The following is a 25,842-nucleotide window of genomic DNA, read 5'->3' as shown; positions in this document are numbered from 1 at the left end:
ATTTCCCAAGTTCTACGATAGAATGCTCCTACTTTAATAAAGAAAAAAAATTTAAGCCATCAGAATTATTTCCCCCTTCTTATACTCTCACATTTTAAAGACTATTCTGAATAAAGTTGAATATAGTTGAGTCAAAGCAGATGATTAGGTTACTCCATAACCAAGAAAAACTTGCTAATCATATCTAAAGTCACACTCTAAACTTTTAAATTCCTTGAAATAAAAGTTCTTCCACCATCTGCTTAAACATCCTTACACTAATGCATTTTGCTTTTTGTCCTGGTGGTGCTCTCAGGGCTGCCACAGACAAAAGTGTGTGCCAAGTAGTTTTCATCTCACTCCTTTACTATCCGCAGTAACTGTCTCTTCTCTAATAGAAGTTTCTTAGGTCTTTTGAGAAAATCCTGGAAGGAAGATAAGCTAAGATGGCGAGTAATAATTGAATATACATTTGGGCACACAGTAACTACTCAGCAGTGACCTAAATTTCAGCAATTTCTGTATATTTTTGTGTGTGTGAAAGGAGTAGGGAGGAAAACACAGCTAAGCAGATTAGCTAATATTGAACAGGGAAAGGAAATACTACTAGAACAACAGCAAATGTTTCATTTAAACCTGGGCTTTGTGAAAAACACTTCAAAAAGTATTTATACTGAACATTAAGCAAAGGATAAGGATAAGTAAGAACGTTAATCCTGAATACATGCCAGGTAGGTAAAAAAAAATAAAATCTGAGAAAACACAGATCTTAAGAAACTAAGAAATCTTGTCCTTGCTTCCTGAAGGAGGCATGGCTGAGGATTTGCATTGCCAAATAAATTATTTGTGGGAGGAGGTCAGCAAGCTGTACAGCCTCCGAGATGACAAAAAGACTGAACAGACAATCTCCAAGATCCTGCAGAGGCAAAAGTCTGATGACCTCCCATCTCCCTCCTCACATACTAAGTTCACTAAAACTCTATGAGCTTGGTTTAGGGAACAGATATACTTTCTTCTCCTCTTTAAACAGAAAGGAAAGAAAAGCAAGTGGTTCTAAAAAACATGACATTCAATGCCAGAGACGCAGAAAGCTCCTACGTATGAAGATAGTTAAATTCTTCTATATATGCCACACACCATAATGAAAAGCAAAGGACAGATGAAGTAGTCTAAGGATCTTGAAAATCTGTTGGAGCATGCCTGCATGTGTATGTGTGTGCATGTGTACACATAGGTGCATTTACAGGTAACCACAAACACAACAAAAATTCTTTATGATCAGGTAAAAAACAAAAAAATTATTAGAAAGCAGCCTTTTTTCTTTAGTCACACCTTTCCACAACAGTAGCAGCTATGAAATCTGACTCCAGCTTCATTTCTCTCTACAAATCTCTTTAGATGCCTTTGGGTATTTCAATGCTAAAAAACCAGGTTTTAATAGCAGACTTGCACATTCTTTCTCTACTCCTTTCTAGTAACTTTCCCCTTGACTGCTTTCTGCAAAATTCACGCTGATAAGTCTTTGTAGACAGGCATTCAGCACCCTCCTCTGGATAACGACTGAATTTCTGTTCTGCTGTGAGCCTCTATTAGCTCAGTGGTATTCACCCAAGGTAACTCCATTGATATTTGGAAGACAACACAGCATTACAAGAGCTAAAGCCGCACAAGAACTTTCCCAGAAAAGGTAATTAAAAAAAAATAACAAAAAAATTAAATGTTACATGTCAAAAACACACACAAAAAATAGAAATTTAAGGTTATTTATCCAATAAAGATGCCAGCAAAATAATTCTTGTGTGCACATTAAACAGTGTCCTAATAAAACACTTACTTTGAAAGAAACTGCACCATAGCCCAAACGCCACCATACATCAGCCCTTTAATGAGCCAAGAATCAATGTCTAGGTCTGCTATAAACCCAACCAGCCAAATAACTAGGAAAGGAGTTCCCAGCATCACCTTCTGACGGAATTCCTATATAGAAACAAATATCAGTAAGTAACTCTATTTTCAGGAACAGATTGTATAATAAATAATATTCTATAATAAATAGGACAGTCACAAAAAACTTAATTTTTTCAGGAAGCTTGACAAAGGGGGAGGAATTTTTCTCATTTCCTGTATTTACATATCTCCAATGAATGTGTAGTTTTTAATACATCAGTAATTTATTTTAGAAGAACTGTCTTCTAGAGAGTGCTGTTAATCCAGAATAAAGGTAACTAGCTCTTTTTTAAGAATCTGTCAAAGTATGAACTGCTACAGAGCAATGGTAATCTCAGTGAACTTTCAAGACTGCAGTTATGTAATTGATATAGTCATACTGAAGTGTCTATGAAGAAAGATAGGGTCTTTTTTGTCTTATATTATGTGCATACAATTATTGATGAAGGCACTGAACTCTTTCCAGATATTCAAGCACAGTCAGAATGCACACATACACACAATGCAATGCACAATTCACTTAAAATCAATAATCACTACGTTATTATATTGCCAGAGCTTTAATTGCCAAGATGCAATGTATCTTTAAATCTAGAAGTTGTAACAAATCAGTGATAGCAATACTTAATACCCAGCACAACACACTGCCTGGTAAGAAAATATTAACCTTAGGTAACTTATCAAACTATAGGCAGGTAGATAGTTCCTCATGCTAAGAGTAATATGTTACCCTTCATACCCTCATTTCTTGCCTCCTATCTGCACTTTTTATTTTATTTATATTAAATAACAATGTGAGAAGAGAAAGCCTCAACATAAGAGATTCACATACTACATTATACTACAGAGACTGACTGCTGCTTTCATTCAACAAACACTACATAACTAGAGATGAGATCAGAGTCACAGTATCTAAAATGCTTCTTTCTTTAGATACTTCAGAGTCAGCTTTGTGAAAATCTTGGGTATCCCCAACAGTACCAGACCACTTGATACCTTCCTAATGTTTAGTTAGCACAAAAACCAAAGGTAATTGTGTGGAGGCTTCTTTCCTCCTGCTTTGAATAAAGCTCTTGGGTTTTGTTTTGTTTTAATTTTGCAAGTACTTTTGTCATAACCAGATGTTTCCTAAAACCAAAATGCAGGGAAACCACAGTACTGAACGGCTTACCTTAAACAAACACCCACCCACCCACCCACACCAACAGCAGCAGTAATATTAAGTAAGCATTAAACTACTTCTTACCTTATCAGCTTTTAGTTTTCTCAGAAAGGATGGACTATCATATCCCTTTGCCTGTCTTGCTTCCTGTAGGTGATTGATCATCCAAACGTTTTTCCTCTGTTTTGCAAGATCAAGTGGTGATTCTCCCTGCCAGAAGTATAAAAGTGGGGAAAAAACAATTTAAAAATAAAACGTATTCAGAGCACTTTTGAAACAGAAGACTGGAAGATGAAAATAATAAATTTTAAATCAGTTTAAGCTAGTTGATGCCAAACATCACTCCTTCCTTTTGGTCTTTTTCACTCTCTCACAACTACACACGTGGACAAGTAGAACATTAAATGTGTGATCCTGACAGTATGTAATGACATAGCAATAATTGTTGCCTTTGGCACAACAAATTTGTTTCACTGTTCTACACACAGTCTACTAGTCTGTAAATGAAAGACTGTGCTTCCCCCTCAGCTATTGACAGGCAGCAGAAATCAAGCAAAGAGCAAGAACTTGCGACCCACTGGATCATGGAAACTCTCCCAGTCTAAAGCCTGACTTCTCAGTTAATTCTCTGTCTTTTTGGCAGAGTGAAGCTACTAATACCATGGAATGTTTCTATAAGGAATTTCTTCCAATAGCTTAATGTTCTTATATTCATCTCAGTCACTGAAGTCCTAGGAAGAAAATGGGAAAAAATAAACTGAATGCTCATGTCCAACTTATTCCAAAACTGAGCTTTTATGCTTAGCTTGTGCTTCACGTACTTTGGGTGCTAAGCCAGAAATGGTCCGTGCTTCCTCTTTCCCTACTTTCAGAGAGGACTGACAAAGCAAAAGAGAGAAACAGAGAGAGATATAGGGGCCAAAGGTGCCTACCAAACCAATTTGATTTTATTGCTTTTTAAACATCTAGGAAGAGAGCTAAACAAAAGTTATTGACTGGGTCTAAAATTATAGAGGAGGCAAGAGACAACCAATTGCAGGTACCTCCAGCTTCAGTTTTGCATTTGACTCCTCCTCTCTTCTACTGGAGTTAACTCCCCTCCTAAACAAACCATTCATGGAGGCTTGAAAAATGGCTGAATCCTCCATCGCTCGGCCCCCTCCTAAAAAAAAAGTGAGACAGGTACCAGAAACTGAAATTACCCAGAAAGGGCAATAATTACTACAGACAGAAGAGATTTCAAAGATTAAAAAGTGCAGTTAGCTACCTATATCCCATAGGAAAACAATGGGAACTGAGTACTTAACTGTCATTTTTGCCCTTGAAATCTTGTTCCAAATCTCTAAAAGGAGAGTAAATAGCACAGACTACAGATTATGAGGTGAAGATTTTTGCTACTTAACAGGATCTCACACTCCCTTCTGTGCGAGAAGTTTAACTAGCAAAATCAGTTTAAAAAAAATAAACTTTTAACTTGGCTTCAAAGTTATTTAGCCAGATGTTTAAGAAACAAATTAAGGTAACTCCATCCTCAACAGAAATGCCTGAAATCGAGCTCTGGTGCCTGCTTCATCATAAATTTAATAGCACCTTGAATTGCTAATATCTGGAATACTCCAGAGATGCTGTTTTAATATCACCTTATATATCCAGACTGTAAATATTACCTGTGGACAAGCAATTCCCTCTGGGAGTTGATCTCCCAAGTAAATCCTGAAGTTGTCTTGGGGTCCGGCTGAGCATCCCTTCCACTAGAGGGCCTTGAGACACCTAGGAACTGCCTAGATAAAAAGATTGAGGGAGCTTTAAAGAAGTCTTTGACTATGTTTCTCATCATCTGGCCATTTTAATATTTTCCTTGTACTCACAGGGATGGTGGATGGCTGACTTGCTTAGAAAGCAAAAAAAAAAAAAAAAATTAAAATTTGGGAACTTTATCTAGTAACACGCTTAGTTTGCCAGCAAGCAATAAGGCTTCAATAGTACATACTTGACGTGTTTAGATATAAAGAATAATCTGAAGAGTCATTACCACAGGGAACTTTACATGCAGACTTCCACAGACAAGTCTACAGATACACTGCAAATAACAAAACTACATCTAAAGTCCATTCAATGATTCGTTAACAGGTTAAAAATAAATCTTCCTTAAACCATAAGGGCTCTTTTAGGTCTCTATCACTCTCTAGTAAAAAAGGAGTTTCTGCTTATATTTAAATAAAATGTACAGGTATCCCCACAACCCCCAGTGGTAAGCTGACTCCCTGTGAAATTCTGTCCTCACCTGTCCAATCTTGCGTGGCAAGATGATTTCCTTGAAAAAAAATCGAACAAAAAAACCCCCTAACACCCCACTCTGAGTACTGAAAAGCAGCTTCCAACTCCCAACTGTAATCCAGATGTCAAAAAGGAAAAATAAAGTATCTTACTACCAAAATAAAAGTAGTATTTTCTTGTACAACATAATATGAAGAGAATAAATAACACAAACAGGACTTGCAGCAAGCTTTATTATAGAGTAAGAATGCTACTCTTCATCTACTTCTCAAACTGTTATGCAACGTAAAATGACCACCTTACTGAGATGACTGGTTTCAATTAGTTCCAAACCTAAGTGACCAGCAGCATGTGCCTTTCTAACACAGACTGCCTAGAGCTGGTAACAACAAGGTCAAAGCTCACACCTAACATTCAGCCACTTCATAATTTGAAAAAGACAAACAGCTTTCAGCTCATGTATTTCTTTAAGCCTTTGCTGTCTTTCCACCATTCTTGGTCAATTTCATGGGCTATCTGAGAAAAGGACTGCAACAGACAGAGCTGCAGAAATCTGGAAGTGACTGCATCAGAAAGGAGCCTTTCAAAATTCCTTTTATTTCTGGGGAAACATGAGCCAGACACTTAACCAGGTTTTGGCTCAAAGAAAACTTTTTTGCTGAACAGCCAAAGGAGAAGCACAAAACTGAGTTTCTATATACCTAAAAAAAAAAAAAAAAAAAAATCAACAAATTCTTGTATTTCCTATATGTTTATTATGACCCAAATCAGCGTGTTATATATAAAGCCACTGGCAGGCCAGTAAAACTGCCATTCCTAGAATGATTTTGATCCTCTGAAGATCCTACAAATCTGAGAAGGCATGCAAGAAACCTAGACTTCACTGCAGAAAGCAGGCAGTTGTTAATAAAACCAGGCACATGTCTTCTGGCATGACTGGAAAGATATCATGATCCAGCAAGTTCAAAACACTATTTTTCTACTGACTGCTGCTGTCTGTCAATAAAGAAGGAAAGACCATGAACTGGTTCAGGCTAGCAGATACTTTTTCATTTGGTCAAACATATGAATTTTTATTACAGGTTTCATAAGAGTCCAGAAATGTACGTAAGGTGGTGACTTTAAAACTCTAATCACACTAATCACTCTGCCAAGGGAGGCAAGGTATGACACACTTGATTTTTTTTTTTCCCCACAAAAATACCTTAATCTTACCATTAGGTGGCACAGAAAAAAAACTTTTTCAACCGCTTACAAGACTAGAAGGACAATTCATCCACACGACTGACCTTACCAACCAGGAATAATTATTACATAGTGACATCAGTATATGCAAGAGGTTAGTTGATTCATTTTAAACATGGGAAAAGCCATGCGGTTTTTCTAGTGAGTTTTCATTCATGATCATCAGTATTTCTGATATTCTGAAGTGGATGTAGGACCTAGAAAGCTACTAGCAAAATTTGACTGCATTCTTAAAAAGACTGTTCCACGCTGTTCAAGAAAACAGATGTGTGTATATATATACTTTTTCACCATATTTCTGTCACTTGTGGCCAAGCAAAACAGGCCCTGGCCATCTTAATCAGTAGGGGAAAAATGGTGAAAAGTCAAATAAATGTAATTAAGCATTTAATATTTTATAAATGTAGATTTACAGCTATATCTCCAGTGTAACCACTGTTAGCTCGTCAGTAAAACTCATCAAGTGGAAAATACAAATATTTGAAGAGAAATTGAGTAGAGAATTCTTTTTCTAAAAGTGAATTCTCTGACACCACAGAAGAAACAGCTTGGGTGGTGGAGTGCATCTAATTTGATACACAGAATAGTCTAGAGGCAATGGACAAAAACATGTTCAACAGGCACACCTCTCACTGCTGAAGAAGCTCTTACAGACTCCAAGTCTATGGCATAAATTCCAACAACTGCTTGGCTAGGGATGGACTCTGTCAGTGCCGAATCTAGATTCATCATTAAGAGGTTCTGGTGGAGTGATCAGGCAACTTAAAAGTTCTGATGCAAAAGAGAGCCCATTTCCTTATTTTACTCCTATTGGTATTTTTAGGCCTCCCAACTTCCTTACCGCCACTGGGAGATATACTAGAGCATTTGTCACCTCTCTGGAAGAGGACAGAGATGTCTCACATCCAACAAACAGGGAGTCACCCCAGAACTTCACTATTAGACATTCAGTCAAATTTCCAATCTTGCATCCAAACGCATGGGTCTTCACGCATGCAGTCTAAACCCCATTCCCATGTATTTGCACATATCCATTGGTAAATTGTTTATATCCTGAAGGTGAAGATTTAGTGCTTATGCATCACTGTTAGGAAAAAGTTATTCCCAAATTAAACATCAGTGGCATGGCTTTTTCTCTGTCTTCATGATCCTACCATACCCACAAATAACAATCTATTACTAAGATTTATCATAAGCTCTGTTATTTCTGCCTGAAACCACTTACAATAAAAAACAGACCAAGTGTTTACCTTTATATTTTGAGCATCAACATTAGCTCCAGCTTCTAACAGAAGACTAATAACTGTAGTATTTCCTGCTAGCACAGCCCAGTGCAATGCTGTGTTTTTATGATATTTGTCTCCAAGATTAACAGAAACATTAAATGTAAGTAGTAACCGGGTTGGATCCACACTAGAAAAGAAAATTCTTGTTAGATCTACAGAAGATAAACTCAAATACATACTGTTAATGAGTTCTATAAAGAACATTAATCAGGTACACTATGTAATTGCAAAGTGACATTTTTTGCTGATGATTATGAGTGGCTCAAACTCCTCTCCCACCAAAGCACAACCACAATTCTGTTGACTTTTCAAGGAGCTCAATAAGACACCTTGTCATGGAATGTCACAAAACACGTTTGTTAATACAATTCTGTTTTCTCATTTACCAAAACCTAACAATATTAACAGATTTGTAAAAGCATGCACACGATTATATACTTGGCAGCTAACAAACAAATTTCAAAACATGCTATATTTCCACTTCCCATTCCAAAAGATGAAAATAAAATAGGATAATTATGTTGGTAATAGTAGGTACTTGTAAAAGCTAACCCTTTTCCTCTCAACAATTGAGGGAGATTGTCCCTTCTAAGCAGGAATCTAATTCAGACAAATTTGCTCTTTGGAGAATTGTTATTCTAAACCAACTTTTGCCAATCATCTCCACAGGAAGATGTAAACGAACACTTCGTATTAAGTGAGTACCTCTGCATAATATCCTCTCTCTTGAGCAGGCTAGGATCAAGTTAATATTTCTTCATAGTTGTGCCTATGGTGCTGTGTTTTGGACTTGTGACCAAAACTGCGTTGATAACTCACCCATGTTTCAGCTGTCACTGAGCAGCGCTTACACAGCATCAATGTCTTTTCTATCTCCCAGACTGCCCTGCCAGCGAGCCGGGTGGGGGTGGGCAAGAAGCTGGGAGGGGACACAGCTGGGACAGCTGACCCCAACTGACTAAAGGGATGTCCCACACCTTGTAATGTTGTGCTCAGCCATAAAAGGTGGGGGAAATAGGAGAAAGGGGGACATTTGGAGTTATGCTCTTTGGCTTCCCAAGTAACTGTTTGGTGTGATGGAGCCCTGCTGTCCTGGAGATGGCTAAACATCTGCCTGCCCATGGGAAATACTGAATTCATTCCTTGTTTTGCATTGCTTGGGCATGCAGCTTTTGCTTTATCTATTAAACTGTCTTTATCTCAACCAGTGAGTTTTCTCACTTTCACACTTCTGATTCTCCTCCCCATTCCACTGGCTGAGTGGGGCTAATTTATCACAATGGGGTTAATTCACAACAATCATAAATCAAGAAAGATAAAGTGGCAGTTGTGGAAAGAACATTGACTAGTTTAAGAAAAAAAATATTAAAAAAATCAAAACAAGTCACTACTATACGCCACCTAGCTAACATCAGGGGAAAGTCAAAACTGCAGCGAGATATTACCTATGTGTTCTGTAAGCTGCCCACATTAAAGGTGTCATTCCGTTTTGATCCATCATATCTACATCCTAAAAAAGCAAAAGCAAAAAAAAGTTGGTGAGATAAGTAAACATGCTCAAGATCCAGTAGAGACAAGGTTTGCAGTGAGAAGCAGTATTTTAAGACTAACCAACTAGAGAAAAATTAGCAAGATTTAGTACGTAATAAAATAGTATTTAAAAAATGAAAACAGACATAAACACCACTATTGCAAAAAGGTACTCAATCCAATCTATTTTGTAAACTAAGCAACAGTCATGCTGTGTAAGACTAGTCATTTCTATGTTACTATTATTCTTCAACATAAAAGATACATACAGGTGGTATACTATTGCACTCAAAAGCAGGAAAAAACCAAAATAATGCACCAATATTTAATAAGATACTTGACAAATTAGCATAAATACTATGGCCTGAATCCTACATCCTACTGAATGCTAGCTCCATCTATTTTTCCACCTGCAAGGCAATTTTCCTTAGTTCACTCCATTCCAAAGGTAGTTACATACCTGGATATCAAGTTAATGGATGCTAGAAAATTTTTAATTTTAAAAAAAGCCATTAATAAAAACAACCTACCCAGAAATAAAACTGATCTACAATCAAGTGTTGACTAAACTGATGGCTAAAAATAAAAAAAACCCCGCCATTATTACACTTAACAGCACATAGCCACAGAATGACAGCACCATCCAGACAATTCTTTCAGATCCATCAGAAAGGCTCTTTACCTAAAGTATTTAGGTATCCTGAGATCCCTGCCTCACTAACATAGAAGTTAGTAATTCCTGAACACATTGAGGCAGATGAGACTCGAGCACATCTGTCCAAGTTCCACAGACCATCACTAACAAAATTACTCTAAGTTAACTTATAATGCAAGACCTGAACAGTTTTCCTCAGAGGCGAGAGAGCTACGTCAGTATTTACTATGCTACTCCCCTCAGTCCTTAAGTGGGAAACATGGCTGAAAGTGTTTCAGTAAAGTCTTTTTTTTACTACAGAAGCTACGGACAGAAACCCAGAAAATGGATGATGTTGCTTTCCATCACCCCCATAACCTTCTCCTCCACTCCAGTAGTCTGCCAAATGCCCAGTACCCCAGGATCCCTGCTCATGGTGCTGCTACCCTGACCCAGGAAGTTGTTTTCCAGAAAGTCCAATTTAGTTCTTCCAAATAATTGCTTTGAAAACATCCCTAGCCTGCAGATAACTTTACATTTCAGAGCTTTTACTCCGTTGCTTGATTTAAGAAAAAAATCTAAAATATAAAAAACAGTCGATGGAAAGAAAACCATTACTTTATCATATTGTTTGTTCAGGGGAGAGTTACATGCGTTGAGACCAGGATCCAAGTCTGCTTGCCCACAGTACCTGTATAGATTAGATCCTTTTGAGCCTAGTAGGACCATGCAAATGCTGGCACTCATTTTAACCTCCTGTTGCTGAGATCGTGAAGGAAATTAGAACTACAGCCTAACCTGAAGTTCATTCATTCTTGAGAAGCATGACTTTGATTCACAGGTCCCACTGTGTGAACAACATATTTTGAAGTTTGTACTAATTACTGTAACATGAACAATCACTCTTTCATCTTTACATTTCATATAGAAAAGCAATTCTTCATAACACCAGGGACCTGATTGCCTGGATGTAAATAAAACGATTCCTTCAGTGATTCCACCTGACAAATCAAAAGTACACTTTGCACACTAGGTGACACTTAGCTAAAAGGAAAAAAAAAACCAAACAAAACAACAAACAAGCCATGAGCTCCAGACTATTCCCTGCACATAAATTACCTAGGCAGGCTGCAGTTATTACTCATATTAAAGTACAACATGGGCTGAGGCAGATCCCCTTTCAAAGGAACTTTAAGAAGAACTAACAAAGCACAACAGCCTACACTGACCTTTATTTTGACATTTATTTAGTTGTCGTTTACGACACAGGTACTACAATTAGGTTCAGAACAAGGGCAAGTCTATTCTTTGGATATAAGAGAACCTGGTCTCTGTAAAGACAAAAAGGCAAAAAAAAATTGCAAGTAGTATATATGGTAAGCCCACACAAGCAAAAGCAGTTCAACTTTCCAAACCCAAATCATGGCATCACAAAGGATGTGGGGGGATTAATGACCTCGTATGTACTTATTAAAGGAAAATAAGAAGTAGTAACATTTATTTCCCGTAGTTTCTGCAGTTCTATGTAGTATAGCTAGAGAGCTATGAGTTTAGGGATTGTTATTACAATGCTATTGATATTACTGTATTTTAAACATAAAAATCAATACATAATTTTAAAGTTGGACTTTCTGAAGTACTGCCAAAAATTACTGTTAAAATTAATTCAAACTTATGGCACGAAAAGGATACAAAAATCATACTTGATAACATTTGGAGGATTCAATAAGAATCATTCTTTTAAAAGTTACTGATAAGGAGAGCTGTTTCCAAGATAATAGGTTTTAAAATTTAAAGCAAGTTTCATGTGTTTATGTATGTACACATGTAAAGACACAGCTTCTTTCAGATTGAGGTATTACATGCTCAGCTGAATAGGATAAATATGTATATAAACATGAGGACAAACAAACATTTACAGGGAGATTTCATAATCACAGTAGAATATTTTAAAGGATGTTTATACTTCATTAATGCTATGTTTTAAACAAGTTCACACTTGTATAACATCTGCAAGATCTGTCTGGTAACATAAAACCCACATACAATTATACGTAATTTGTGAACAAAATACAAAACTTGTTCCTGATGAAAAAGCATTTCTCTCTAATCATTATCTCTTACAAAACAGCAATTATATATGATCAGTCATATCTTATGCCTAGCTTACTCTCTAGCATACACTAAATACTTTTTCACCAAACAGTTCTCAGATACAGACCGAATACTGCATGGAGCAATAGTTTGGTTTTTTTCTGCATGTAAAGGCACAAATAATTTTCTGCAACAAATTTAGTATTTGTTTTACACAGACCACAGCCACTGATTCCATAGTCATTCTATCTGACTCATTGGATCATCTCTCACTTGCTGGTTGAAAGAATAAGCAGAATACCGAAGTGTGAACAGCATTAGCAAGACCATAAAACAAGCGGAGGGCTTTGACTTTTCTATACGGTTTACAAAGTAAATAAAATTTGTGCTTCAGGCACATTTCTGTGGGTGAATAAATCTACAAATTATAATAGAGTGAGTAGCATAAAGGTGAACATGAACATTGGCATACAGAATGAAGGATGGGAGACAACAAGTAATGAGTACATATGCTATACACACTTTACAGATCTAGCAGTAACATAAGAGCCTAGCAAGAAGGTTTTAGGTTGTTTTGGTTTTTGTTATTTAAACACAAAATTAATAACAGCAATAAATAAAAGTTGCAGACTGAGGTGTAAAAGAAGTCATGACCTATGTCAACTCTTTCATTAGATTCTTTACCCATGTATAACCTGATGATTCTATGAAGAATTCTAAAATATTTGCTATTATCATCACTGTTAACATTTAAAGATTAAATTAATTAGAACTAAAGAATGTAAAAGAATAACTGCTAGAATTTCCATATACTACACTAGACAGGTGTGAATTAAAGCCAAAGTACTCAGACCACTATTAGAGGAAATTAAGTCTGGCAGGTGGCACATCAATACTGTAGTCTACAATAAAAGACATTGAATTATTTTTATACTTAGTAAGGCAAGTATTTTGCATTTTCTGAATGATAGGTATAGGCTTCAATCATTTTCCTACTCCAATTTTGAGTAGAATCAATTTAAATATTATATTACTTAAAATTTACCTGTCCCTTTGCTATCAGATAAGCAACAATTGAAGTATGTCCAAACTGGGCAGCCAAATGAATACAGCTACATCCTTCTCCATCAATTAGCGACGGATCTGCCCCATATTTCATCAGCTGTACAACCATGGATAAGTGACCCTGTCTAAATGTAACAAAACACAAAAAACAAACAACTGAATAACTACATACAGAAAAACTATTAAAATATGAGTATTTTAATACAACAAATATGTTTCGCAGTTAATTATAGTAGTGAAGCTTCCACACTTCGACTCATATTTTGTAAACAACTGTTGTGATCTTAGTAAGCATATGAACAAATTCTACGCAGCCAATGGATTCATCACATGCAATTCACTTAAGGGTGTTGTGTACTGCCTAGTCAACAAAACCCCCTAAGTTCTTAGTACAGAAATCTAGTCTACTGTAGTGTCTTCCAATGAACATATGAAACCTACTGTTTTAAGAGATGCCAAACTGGCTACATACTCTCACTTTCTGTGGGGCAGATGGTTTATCCTTCTACTATCAAAAATAGTAGTGAAATAAAAATAGGAAGAAAAAAAAGGAAAACTGAAGGCCTGCACTTCCTCCACATTACATTAAAAGCTTAAGCATCTTTTTGGCATAATGAGCCTAGGTATATCCTTCTCGTAGACACAGTGCCTAACTGTCAGTACAGAGTTTTTGACATGAGCAGAAAGACCTTTTCCATCCATCAGAAGCAGCTTCAGACAATGCTTCATAGAACAGATTACAGGTACAAACACCAAGAAATTCAATCAAGCTTTTGTACTGTTAACACAGAACTTGAGTATGATCTGTAACAAAAAGAATTGCATAAGCTAAAGCATTTAACAGAGGCTAATGAGCAAGTCTTCATTTTTAGTTAAAAAAAATAATCATTTTTATACATTAAATATTCTAAAAGCTAATTTTCTATGTCACCTTTTACAGTCTACAGTTAAAAATATTAATATGGACAGTGTTCCTTTCTCGCCTATTTCTAGGTGGTTGTCTGAAGGAGCAGCTACTACTCAAAGGTTGTCTTCAATTTTCCCAGCCATTCATCATTCTCAGACCACCTTCTACCACGTAAATCTGATTTTACGTGCATCTTTAAAAAGAATTGACACATGTAATAGAACACTGCAAGGACAATGTCACACAAAATCATCCCAAGCCCCATCTGCACAAATGTCGCTGAACTTCAGGAGACTGACAAAATAAAGATCTCCAAAATAAGAGTAAACCAAGGTGACTACAGACTCTAATTTTACTTTACTCCTTGTCTTATCATAGCAATCATCTTCCTCTACATTAGAAAGAGTCAAGGCAAAAACTGAACCATATGCTGAAAGCTCCTGTAGCTCAAACATTCCCCATTCACAGTGTGCCCAGTTATCAATGACTGAATTAATTCTTGTACAAAGTACCCTCATAAAATATAGCAATTTCATAAACCAATCAGTAGCAAATTCCAAGCTGAGCAAAAACACAGGAAAAGAAAATTCCAGAAGACTTTTCCCCACCTTGTTGCCCAGTGAAGTGGGGTAGAATTTAAATCTCCTCCAAGCTGATCAACAATAGCACCTTTTGATATATAGTATCTGGAATAACAGAAATAGTAAACATTATTGCTTGTCTTGGATAACATAAATGACACACAGTAAGCATGTTTGATGTTACGCAACACAGACAGTTACAGACCCGAAGACCAGAACCTTTCCTTGCCTTCGTATAACCTTCCTTTTTAGGGGTCACACATGCAATTTTTTGCCTTTTTGATGTGGGTTGGGACAGTAGGGATGCTTCCTACTGTGTTTTAAACATGCTGAGATTTCCTAGTTTGGTTCTAAGGTAAAACAGAGTAATTGCTACATAAACTGGTATAAACTGTGCTGCCACAGGAGTATTAAATTAAATGGATCCTTTTAAAATATTGAGGGGTTGCTGCGTTAAGAACTCTGAATTATTGGTAAAAGAATATGCTGGCAGAAGACTAGCATATTTAGCTAAATGTTAGCTAAAGACTAGCACATTTGGCTGAATAGCAAAATTATATACAATTCAACTTGCAGCATGTATGGAATAGCCCTGCTGAAGTCATCATTCCAAGAGCTCACACTTAAGTTATGTGTTTAGCCTAGTACTAAGACTTTTATGGACTTCTCAATTGTTACTAATCAAAAGACAAAAACGTCTTGAGTATTTAAAAAATACTTCTAAATGATGGGCTAGAAATTATTTTTCCCTGAAGAACATCCATAAAAAGACAAGCTACTTGTAGAAACAAAACAAGTCACCCATGTTCAACTGCAGCAACTCATATTCATAGTAATTTGTACTGTTTCTGTGAACTGTTTTCCTTGCTTTTTTATATAGGACACTATACTGTCCTTTGTAAAGAAAACGCACAGCTCACAAAGAAATCAATGTTTTTTAAAAACACACCTTCCCAGAAGGTTTCTAGTTTTTCATCCACTACTATACAAACTAACAGACCTTTGAAAAGTACTATGTAGCTATAGATTCCTAAGTGCTTGCACATTTCAAGTATCTGCACCTGCAGACTTTTTGCTTTCAAAATACCCATCACTATATATGAGTGCTGCTCTCCCACCCACACAAACTGTCCTTCAAATCTTCAGCACTGAGTTTCTGGCACCTCAATTTCCTCTAAGTGTTTCAAGACACAGCAAGAAGAAGGGCAACAAACAGAACACTTTGAAAAACATTACTCTAAGTAACTACCTTCTTGTTCTTTTGTGCTTATTGATTCAGACAGCGCAAACTTCAAAATCAGCCCAAAAGTTACCTTTAGGAACAGAAACTGAAAAATGCATTAGCTATACCTGTCCACATGGAAAACATCTAAAGGAAATGTCCTTTCACACATTTGCTTTAGAGCCACCAGACACAATGAAGTACTTTAGCAGACATGCTGAAGTCATACAAACTCTGGTTTATATGACAAACAAGATCTGCTCTGATGAATGTTGGACAGTCCACTCCACTGGTCTTCAATACCAAAGAAACAAAATTGCAAAATCTCTGTGCTGAAGTTAAGCTTTCGGATTTCTCAATGAGAACAACCAAAGAAAGTCTTGGTCCCATGTAGGTGAAAAGACGAGACGTATATAAGGTAAAGGGACAACGTAATTTTGTTATTGTGAAGTACAGCTACCAAAGAACAAATTTGAAAAAGACACTGAGAAGCTATTTAGATTGCCTTGTGAAGGAGTTCTCAAGGAAATCATGTCTAGATAAAAGGTAACACAGAAATTCACAGTCAAAGCTTGGAACCATCTTGCTGATGTGACAGCCACTCATGGGGAGGTATACAGATTGTCTTCATCCAAACACTGATCCCCACAGGAACACAGAATATGTTGAAATTCTACTGAGCAGCAGCACTGCTTACTGGTTAGTGTGTTTTATTTAGAAAGGAGAACTTGCAATTTGACAACTGGGAAAAGACAAGGTGGCAACCTCCTGCCAGATGGTACACTGAAATAACATTTTATGTTCCCTTAAGGGTGTTCTTAGCCTAAGCTGAGATTTATCACTGTATTTCAGTTTCAGTACACATAAACAGTGAGATTTTTCTGCAAAACCAGACCACACAATCTCTTTGTCTAGGCAGATCTTGCAGAAGGAATTTTGTGCTTTGTGAGAATGTCCCTGGAGAAAGGAGGAATGCTGTGATTCTACTCTCAGTGAGTCATTGAAGCTTCCACGCTAGAAGATGCCAGGTGTGCAAGTCCTATTCGAGCAATCTACTGACATTCAAAGTAAGCAGATCTGATAAGAGGTCTCCTTAAGAAGAAAATACTTCCACTGATCTTTACGTTAGGATCACTAAGTCTTTGCCAGATATTTGAAAACTGCCCCAGCTTGCATTCCATGCTTGTGGAATCAAAGTGCATGCAGTCACTGTTGCTAGAAGGAGGAAAAGTAGAACAGAAGTTCTTGTACAGAGAAAGTTTGACACAAGGAATGGGGAAATCCAGACAGTAGGGAACTGTAGAGAGATGAGGCCAATGTTTTAATTTTTACAAAACTGAGTTGAAGAGAGATCAATAAATCAGTGTCATGATGAAAAAAGCATTATGTTTTGTATGTCTGACACTCATCCCCAATCCTATAGAAATAAGAACAGGTGTTTCAGTTTTCCTTATAATGTATCAATGGCTTTCACTGTGATCTATGCTGAATGCAGAAATAGAGTGGAGACTTGTGGAAAGATGTGATAGGATCAAAGCAAAAGAAAACCCCAGAATAATTTCATTCTAAGGAAACAGAATAAACCAGTGTCTCACAAAATAGTGAGAGAGCACTCAGCATGATGGGTGATATAAACTAAAATAAATCAAGACCCCCTGAAGATAGGTGAACTTAGAGCATAAGAACTGCATTAGGAGGAATGAATCTCAGATACATTTAAACACATCAGTAGTCCCATGCACTCTAGTAAACAGCAGGAAGAAAATGCAACACAGTATGTCACAGTGGTAAAGATGCATCAAGAAGGAACACCACCTTTGATATATTGTTGAGGAAAATGAAGAATTAGACACGTTAAAGAACATTAAATTATCAGGGCTCACTAATATAACCTGAAAAAGATATAGCTGGTGCAATTAAAGTTATGTTGCATTAAAATTCTGAGAACAAGTTTCCAGCACTCAAACGTAGGTGGAGAGATCTTCCTAACATATAATAAAGACCTAAGTGGAAATTCAGATGGAGATCTAAGCACAGACTTCCATCTACCTGAATGTGACATTTTGATTTTCAACCAATCCTATGTCCAATATAATTGCTACAGCAGAAAATTGTTAGCAACACACTTGGAGGGGACAAAAAAGGTAAAATATACCACAAAATACTCACATGTTAAAGTACTTCTTTCACAAATTTAGCTTCAAAAGAGGACTAACCGGGAACTTAAAATTTGGTCTGATTTTACTCTGTGAAAGACAGAAGATCCTCAAGCAAATATTTCTGGGCAGTTGTATTTGGTTTGTTTTGGTTTCTTTTTTTTTTTCTTTTAAAGAAAAAGTAGCAGAATACATAAAATGCTAGTGAACTAAAGCATTAAGTCATAAACAAAAATCACACAGATAGATTCACTGCACTGTGAAACTAATACAGAAACTATACATACAGAAACGTCATCCACAATACAGTATTATTTTTCCAAATGCCTTGTGACATTCTGATATTTTCAAATGATGATAGTTGTCTCAAAGCCATTTACTTTTCAGACCATGTAAAGACATATGCAAAAGATGGAATATCTGTAATGCAAATATGCCTTCCAACAGCTCAAATAAGATGAACAATTCATTGCACATAATTCATTAAGAATTTGAGATGGATGAAAAAGTGAGCTTGAAATATCACAACTGCTTTTAGATGCTGTACTTTTCTTAAAGAAAAACTGCTATCTGAAAAAAATTATGCATTTCAGTTGTAAATTGTAAAATGCTAGCCACAAAGACCCAGGACAACCCTGACGGAAAACTGAATGAAAAGGAAGAAAACAATAAGGTCTAAAATGTACTCTCACAAAAAAGGTTATAAAGGTAAGCCAGGGTCCTGCATCACTTCTGCAAGAGGCTCTCTTTTAGCGTGCCAGAAAGCACACGGGTTACCTATCTTATAATGAAAGGAAGATACCAAATGCAGAATTATGGTTTCCATGAAACGCTTCTACCCACAACAGAGACACGAAACCTGTTGTGTCTAATAAAAAAATAAAATCTTTCAGAATCACTAAACTATTTCACAGAATTGTTTAGTTTGGAAGGAGCCTTTGGAGATCATCTAGCCCAACCATCCCTGATCAAAGCAGCTAGATGACGTTGGCTAGGACCATGTCCAGTTGGGTTTTGATATCTCCAAGGATGGAGAGTTCTCAGCCTCTACAGGCAACCTGTGCCAGTGCTCAGTCACCCACACAGTAAAATAAGTATTTCCTAATGTTTAGATGGAATTTCATGTGTGTTTCAATTTGTGTTCTCTGCCTCTTGTCTGCCCTGGGCACTACTGAAAAAAGTCTGGTTCTTGCCTCCTTTACACCCTCTCATCGGGTGTTTACATACATTGGAAAGATCCCAGGCATTATATATTACCAGATATTATGTTAACAGGTATCTCAGGGACTTGCATACATTGCTACGATCCTCCTTGAGGACCCTACATTGACAAGATAAGTCTTCTCTTCTCTTGGCTGTCGTCCAAGCTCTTTCAACCCCCTCTCATGTAAGATGTTCTAGTCCCTTAACCATCTTTGAGACCCTGCACTGGACTCACCCCAGTAAGTCCCTATCTTTCCTGCAAAAGGGAACCCACAACTTCACACAGGCATCCAGCTGCAGCAGCTGGACAGAGAGGATCACCGCCCTCAACATGCTGGCAATGTTTTTCTTAATGCTGCCCGGTATACCATTGACCGCAAGGCTGCATTGCTGGTTCACAGTTAGCTTCCTATCCCCTAGGGCCCAAAGTTCCTTCTCATCAGATCTAAATTTTTATCTATTTACTCATCTTTATTTAACCTTCCTTTAAGAGAACTGCATCAGGACACAAAAAGTCCTTTAAAAACAAGATGAGAAACATTACCCTGAAATCTTCTAGAAACTTAAGATCTGCTCTGATAAAGGTGCTGGTGATGGACATACATAGGGAGAATGTGCTTAAATGAAGGTTTTGCATTTGTTTTTATGTGTAAGTGTACACATTTACTAATAAGGACTGTTTTGAAAAGTGGACCGATTGAAAACATGACATTTATACCAATTGAAAAGTGAACTGATTGAAGATGTGCAGTTTATGTCAAATATTCTAGAAACCTGCTGATTCAATGATATTTTTTGTGTATTTGGACTTAATTGCATGTACTTAATTCATTGTTTTGTTACAAGTGGAGAAAAAAACCCAAACATGTTCTATACACACTCATGATTTGTAAAACAGCAAGTACTAAGAATTACCCCTTAAGCTATCCATGTTCTGAAGGATAAAAATAGGGTTTAAAACACAGTCTCAAATATTATGTTCCAGATTTTATAAACTGAAAAGCAAAAAACCCTCCAAATCCCACAGCTCCCACTATTAAAGATTTTGTTAATACTTGCAAGGAGAGGTGCTGCAATGTAACCTTTTGTAACAGCTGTGTTTTTAAAATGCAAAGTTATTTAAGTTAGAACTTCTCAAAATGCTGAATGAAGTAGGAATTGCTCCTGGCATCATATTAATCTTTCTTAATCAAACCTTCCACTATCATCCCACATCAAACTTTTCCTCTTCAAAAAATAAATTTGGTATTTCAACAAGCATATCATGGTATAAAGAAATTGCATATGCAGCTGAATGGCTGTTCCACAGGTTTATCTCATCAGAGAAGAGTCTGAGCTTGACTTCTGGACATATAACAGGTTTTATTTCTGTTAATTGGGTCATCAAAACATTGCTGCCAAAATGCACATTAGGTATTTTAACTTCTCCCTCCTCCTCCAAATTTCAAAACCAAAACTCGAGATTTTTAAGAGATTTAGTACTATTTAATGCCTTAAAAAAAAAAAAAAAAAAAATCAACATTTTTAAGGACATGATTAGTTTATGTAATACATACTTCACCAGATCTATCCTGTTGTTGATTGCAGCCCAGTGGAGAAGCGTTACGTTTTCTTTGTCTGGTTGTCGTACATCATAACCTGCTTCCACCAATTCTCTACATCGTTCGTATATTCCATACCTTGAAGAAGAAAATAAGATTTTTCAAAGCCATTACCTTAGACACAAATACATTCAGCAAACACCATACTTAGTCGCAATCCAAAAGCTTCAACCAAAAGGAAACAAAGAAGAAACTTTACTTTTTACTTATATATGATTACAGATCTCTTGCAACAAGCAGCTTCCACTGGCAGAACTTTTATTAATAAATTCAAGATTTCACAGAAAACTTGCCTCCACAGAAAACTACACAGCACAGCAAGGCAAAATATTGATCAATAGTAAACAAAGTATAAGTAAAACTCTTCTATTCCCAGGGACTCCACTACATTTGTTTCTCCCATCAGTGTTCTCCTTCCTTTCCATCTCTTGAAGACCAACATAGCTTAGCCAACTGATCTGACAGTATCTTCCTAAAATTCAGCCGATGACAAGATCATTGGGTCAATTACAAATACTAACAGAAGTCAAACACTTCCCATTTTTCTTCTCAGATAACAAATGGCCATCTTCCTGATAAAAGTCAGTACCATTTTCTGTTTTGCACTTTAATAGAAATTAATTCTTTCATTAAAGATGACTGTTAAATGTGAGCTACCTTCATTTGAAAAGAAATTCTGCATACATTTTGAAAGTTGAAACAAATCAGGAAGCATAAATATCACCTAGGCATCTCACGTAGGACTAACTCCACCACTAAATAACAAAGGGCAAGTAAAGATTACATTTCAAAACCTGTACAACCCTAGGGATTTCTCAAGTTTCAAGGAGGAGACTGATGTGTGGGCACACCTTGAAATCAAGGTCAATGCCTGTGACACAAAATTCTGCTCTAGCAGAAGTCAGAACAGTCTCTCAAAGTTGGAATTAAGGCAAGTTTTTCTTACATGGCTTCTATGTTCTACTTTCTGCAGAACAGACAGCCTCAGATTACTTAAGGCCGTTTCACTCCGCTTGATCAGCTTGTGTAACTGATGCAGAGACCTTTTTTCCAGGGTAGTTAATATTCTTTTTCTTTCATGTATTTGAATAGATTCCTCAGGAATGCTTTCCAAATCTATCACAGGTTTGAAGCACATAAAGTAGTTGGTAACTATTAAAAAAAAAAGTACTGAACATAACAGCTTACTTAAAATGTGTTGCTTTCAATTTCTTAGGAAAGTTGCATTAGAAATTAAGAAAAATGCTAGAAATTGCTGTCACACCTATAATCTTTCCAGACATTACAAAACATCAGAACAAAGACTTGCATGCAGCACATACTGATTAGCAACAAGCCTGTAAAATTTTGTCCCTCAGACTGAGTAATAAAGCAACAGTCATGAATAATTTTGACAACAAAGCTTTGGTTTTAATCAGTTGGGGCAGGGGGAAGACGTTTATGAAGACTTTAAAAGTATGCAACCAGCTAAATAAGATTCACATACTCAGACACACATAACTGCCAAGAAAACTGATAAGGGTCTAAAGCCCAGCCAGTTTTGAGGCACACTATCTCCCAAATCCAAGTCCGTATCAGCAGTGTGGCCCTATGAGTGCTTGTTCAAATGGCTTAACATGTACCATTCCTGACTCTTCCCCCTCCCGGCTGAAAGGGCCACTGCAATAGTTAACACTACTAAAGCCAGGTCAGCCAAGAATGAGTAGTAGAAGAGGTGGAGAAAAGAAGGGTATCTGAAAGCAAGACAGCAAATTCTGATCTTACTGCAATGCAACATCACGCTAGCATATTACAACATCGGGAGGTAACCTGGAAAGTGATTCTTATAAAATAACAAAACACACCTTCCTCGACAAGATGTTCTACTCCAGTCAGCTGTTATGATTACCCTTCCTACTGCAGACATGCCTGCTACCTTTATTTAAAGAACTAACTAAAGCCATAATGTAAGAAATTGTTGACCTACAGCTCTGCTACTAGGCTTAGTAGTCACCAGCTAAAAAAGCATAGTGCCTAAGGCTGAGTTGAGCTAAATCTCATCCTGCTTAAATAAGTAGTACCACACAGCAAGCAGGAATTATATTACTAAAATACTTAAGTTATTTGAAAGAAACGGAATGTAAAAGGACAATAATGCTAACATCTATAAAGTGTAAGAGTCAATCATGTAAACCTTTCATGTAATGGATTAGGATTTTCCTTACATGTATTAGTTTTGGATAGGATCAAATTAAGCTCCTCCACAGTAGCTCCAATGGTGCTAAATTTTGGATTTGTGAGCAAAACAGTGTTGATAACATGCCTAGATTTTAGCTATTGATGAGCAATGCTTACACAGCGTTACAGAGCACTCTTACACTGTCCTGCCAGTGAGGAGGCTGGGGGTGGACAAGAAGCTGAAAGTGGACACAGCCACGACAACTGACCCTAACTAACTAAAGAGATAACTAAAGAGATTTCACATGACACTCTGCTCAGCAATAAAAGCTGGGGCAAGCAAAAGGAACAGGGGCATTTGGAGTTATGGAGTTTGTCTTCCCAAGTAACTGTTTGGTATGATGGAGCCCTGCTGTCCTGGAGATGGCTGAACACCTGCCTGCCCATGGGAACTAGTAAATTCATTCCTTATTTTACTTTGCTTGAACATACAGCTTTTGTTTTCCTTATTAATCTGTCTTTATATCAGTGCATAACTTTTACCCTTCTGGTTCATTTCCCCATCCCACTGGGAGAGAGAGCGCGAGCAGCTGTGTGGGGCTCAGTAGCCTACTGGAGTTAAACCACAACATTACTATCGGTCAGCTATGGTAAACTGTACAAGTTATTTAGATGAGCGTCCTATCAAGTTAACTACACAACACAAAATGAACCTCCTTGAAAGCAGCCACTTACAACTAGTCAAGTTTTTGTTAGACCAGGCTACTAAGATAGGTATAACCAAGCAGCACTGCCCCAGCGTGGGGAGGTGTGGCAGGGAGGTGTTCTTTGGGGGTTTGGTGGGGGATTGTTTGAGTAGTTTTTCTATTTTACTTAAAGCAAATTTCTAGTCTTACAGAAAATGTGATGCTGCTTTTTGAAGAACTTGGCTCAAGAGATGTGAAAATGAGAGGTGTGGCAAGCTTGTGAATCGACTCTGCAGCCCACTACGGCAGAATTCTGTCGCCAATGCCCCTGCATAAGCCCTAATAGGAACCTCTGATTATGCTCCACTGATGTTTACAAATACCACCCTCTAGAATTCACCCATACACTGCTGCAAGGTCCTGGGCAAAGACTACTGCATGGGTTCAGATATAACAAGGGGTAGCAGGAAGGGATTCCTTCTCCAGGCATAGCATCATAGACTTCCCCTCCCCACCAGAGGGCAAACTGCAAGTCACAGGTACTTCCTACTGCTTGGCCACAAAACAATCATGAAGTTCTGCAACACATCAGAAGAGCCTTCCCAGGAAAACAAAACACTTTCCAAAAGTTGAACTGAGAATGAGGTATACAGCAACTTTTTAAGTCACCATCAGTTTGCCTGTTCCCAGCAATTTATTTTGGTATCTTGAACTCAATCATAACTGATTACAAATGATGTAACATGCGAGGTACAATTTATTAAGTCTTCAATTTATTAAATTGTCACATGAGGACTTAAGGATTTAGACAGACAAATCTGTCTGGCAAAAAAGGTTAGGAATTTACAACAATTTGCTCCTCTTCCTGGAAACAGCAGGCTCTCTGCAATTAAATACAACACTGAATCTGATGCAGTTTGGTTTCTTGATATGCAGCACTCTTCTCCCACATACTACCCACAGTTGTCTTCCATCAATTTGCTGCAGTTGACTTCACCTTGCCTTCTCCCAAGCTTCATGACACACCGTTAGATTACAAAATGAGAAAGTCATCTATTTTGGACACTTAGCATACTCATACTTAAACTGTTGTCATAAAAGGCTCTATGGCCTTCCAGAAAGAGGAATGGAGAAAAAGATTCAAATCCTCAAAAGAGATTGATGTATTAACCAAAAATTTTCAGCATCTAGGTGAATTCTAGAGGATGATGCAACAAACATCAATATGGAATAAAATTAAAGCACATTATTGACATTTCCTTGTTCTGAAATAAATGGGACTATTTCTTCCAGGGCAAAAATACCATTGTGCAAGCTCATTTCTTGCACATAGTCTCTAAATCATAGTCTCTAAGCCATTTCAGTAACTAACCTGTAATGCTTTATTTGTCATTGCAGGTTAAAGATATTCTTAATGTCATACTTTCAGAAATAGTATCCTAGAAGCCTTTTTGCATTTTAAGTATGCAATGCATTTTTTAATCTTTTGTCTGCAAGCACATCAAGTCTTGGAAATAGACACTGCCAGCTTTACTGAGTGATTAATAAAAAAAAATTGGCCACAATACTGGGAAGGAATCTCTCTTCAGAGAGAACATCACCATGCCAACAAACAGTAGGTAAGTCACGAGCTCACTCCCTCATCACTGTAACTCCAATCAAAGCTGTTTCAACTGGAAACGCAATTAGCATAAAAATGATCCTTTTTATCTTTGGAAGTCTCATTCCCATAAACTATGGTGGTTAAGTACTAACAAAATCTTTCATACATTCTCATGTTATTTGTGCTAGACAGCAAGACAGTTTTGTCTCCAACAGCAAACGGGTAACTCAGGAGTTGGTTAATGAACTGTTAACAGTGATGTTGAGAGACAAGAGAAATTGAGCTCTTGCATATGTTTCAAAGCCTTAAATTGTCTAGGCAGTTATGGCTATATTACTGGTGTGGTTAAAAAAATATAAATCCCACCTCTTCCATGTGAACTTCAGATACATTTCACTTTCAGCAACATAAACTCCATGGGCATAAGTGACCAGGCATAAAGAATGCATACCTGTGTCACAGTCTGCCCATCCTCTCCTGTGAATAGCTGAAGAAAGCCAGAAGTAA

At 37.1% G+C, this 25,842-nt stretch overlaps 1 protein-coding gene across 3 annotated transcripts in view; it reads right to left on the bottom strand.

Moving 5' to 3' along the window:
* The window catches only part of ZDHHC17 (zDHHC palmitoyltransferase 17), a 72,620-nt gene that overhangs the window by 23,682 nt on the left and 23,096 nt on the right, over window positions 1–25,842 (bottom strand). For all 3 annotated transcript variants that reach the window (XR_013928969.1, XM_080392532.1, XM_080392533.1), the window contains exons 3-9: window positions 20,845–20,967; window positions 14,735–14,812; window positions 13,200–13,344; window positions 9,342–9,406; window positions 7,861–8,023; window positions 3,173–3,298; window positions 1,814–1,956 (exon numbers count right to left, since the gene is read on the bottom strand). Coding sequence is in view for 2 of the 3 variants with exons in the window: in XM_080392532.1 (XP_080248658.1) it covers window positions 1,814–1,956; window positions 3,173–3,298; window positions 7,861–8,023; window positions 9,342–9,406; window positions 13,200–13,344; window positions 14,735–14,812; window positions 20,845–20,967 (843 nt within the window). In the remaining variant the exon portion in view is untranslated. The remainder of the gene's footprint in view (window positions 1–1,813; window positions 1,957–3,172; window positions 3,299–7,860; window positions 8,024–9,341; window positions 9,407–13,199; window positions 13,345–14,734; window positions 14,813–20,844; window positions 20,968–25,842) is intronic.

Source organism: Falco punctatus (assembly GCF_963210335.1).
Source record: "Falco punctatus genome assembly, chromosome: 6".
In the NCBI taxonomy this organism is placed as follows: Eukaryota; Metazoa; Chordata; class Aves; order Falconiformes; family Falconidae; genus Falco; species Falco punctatus.
This window is presented reverse-complemented; position numbering and strand designations above follow the sequence as displayed.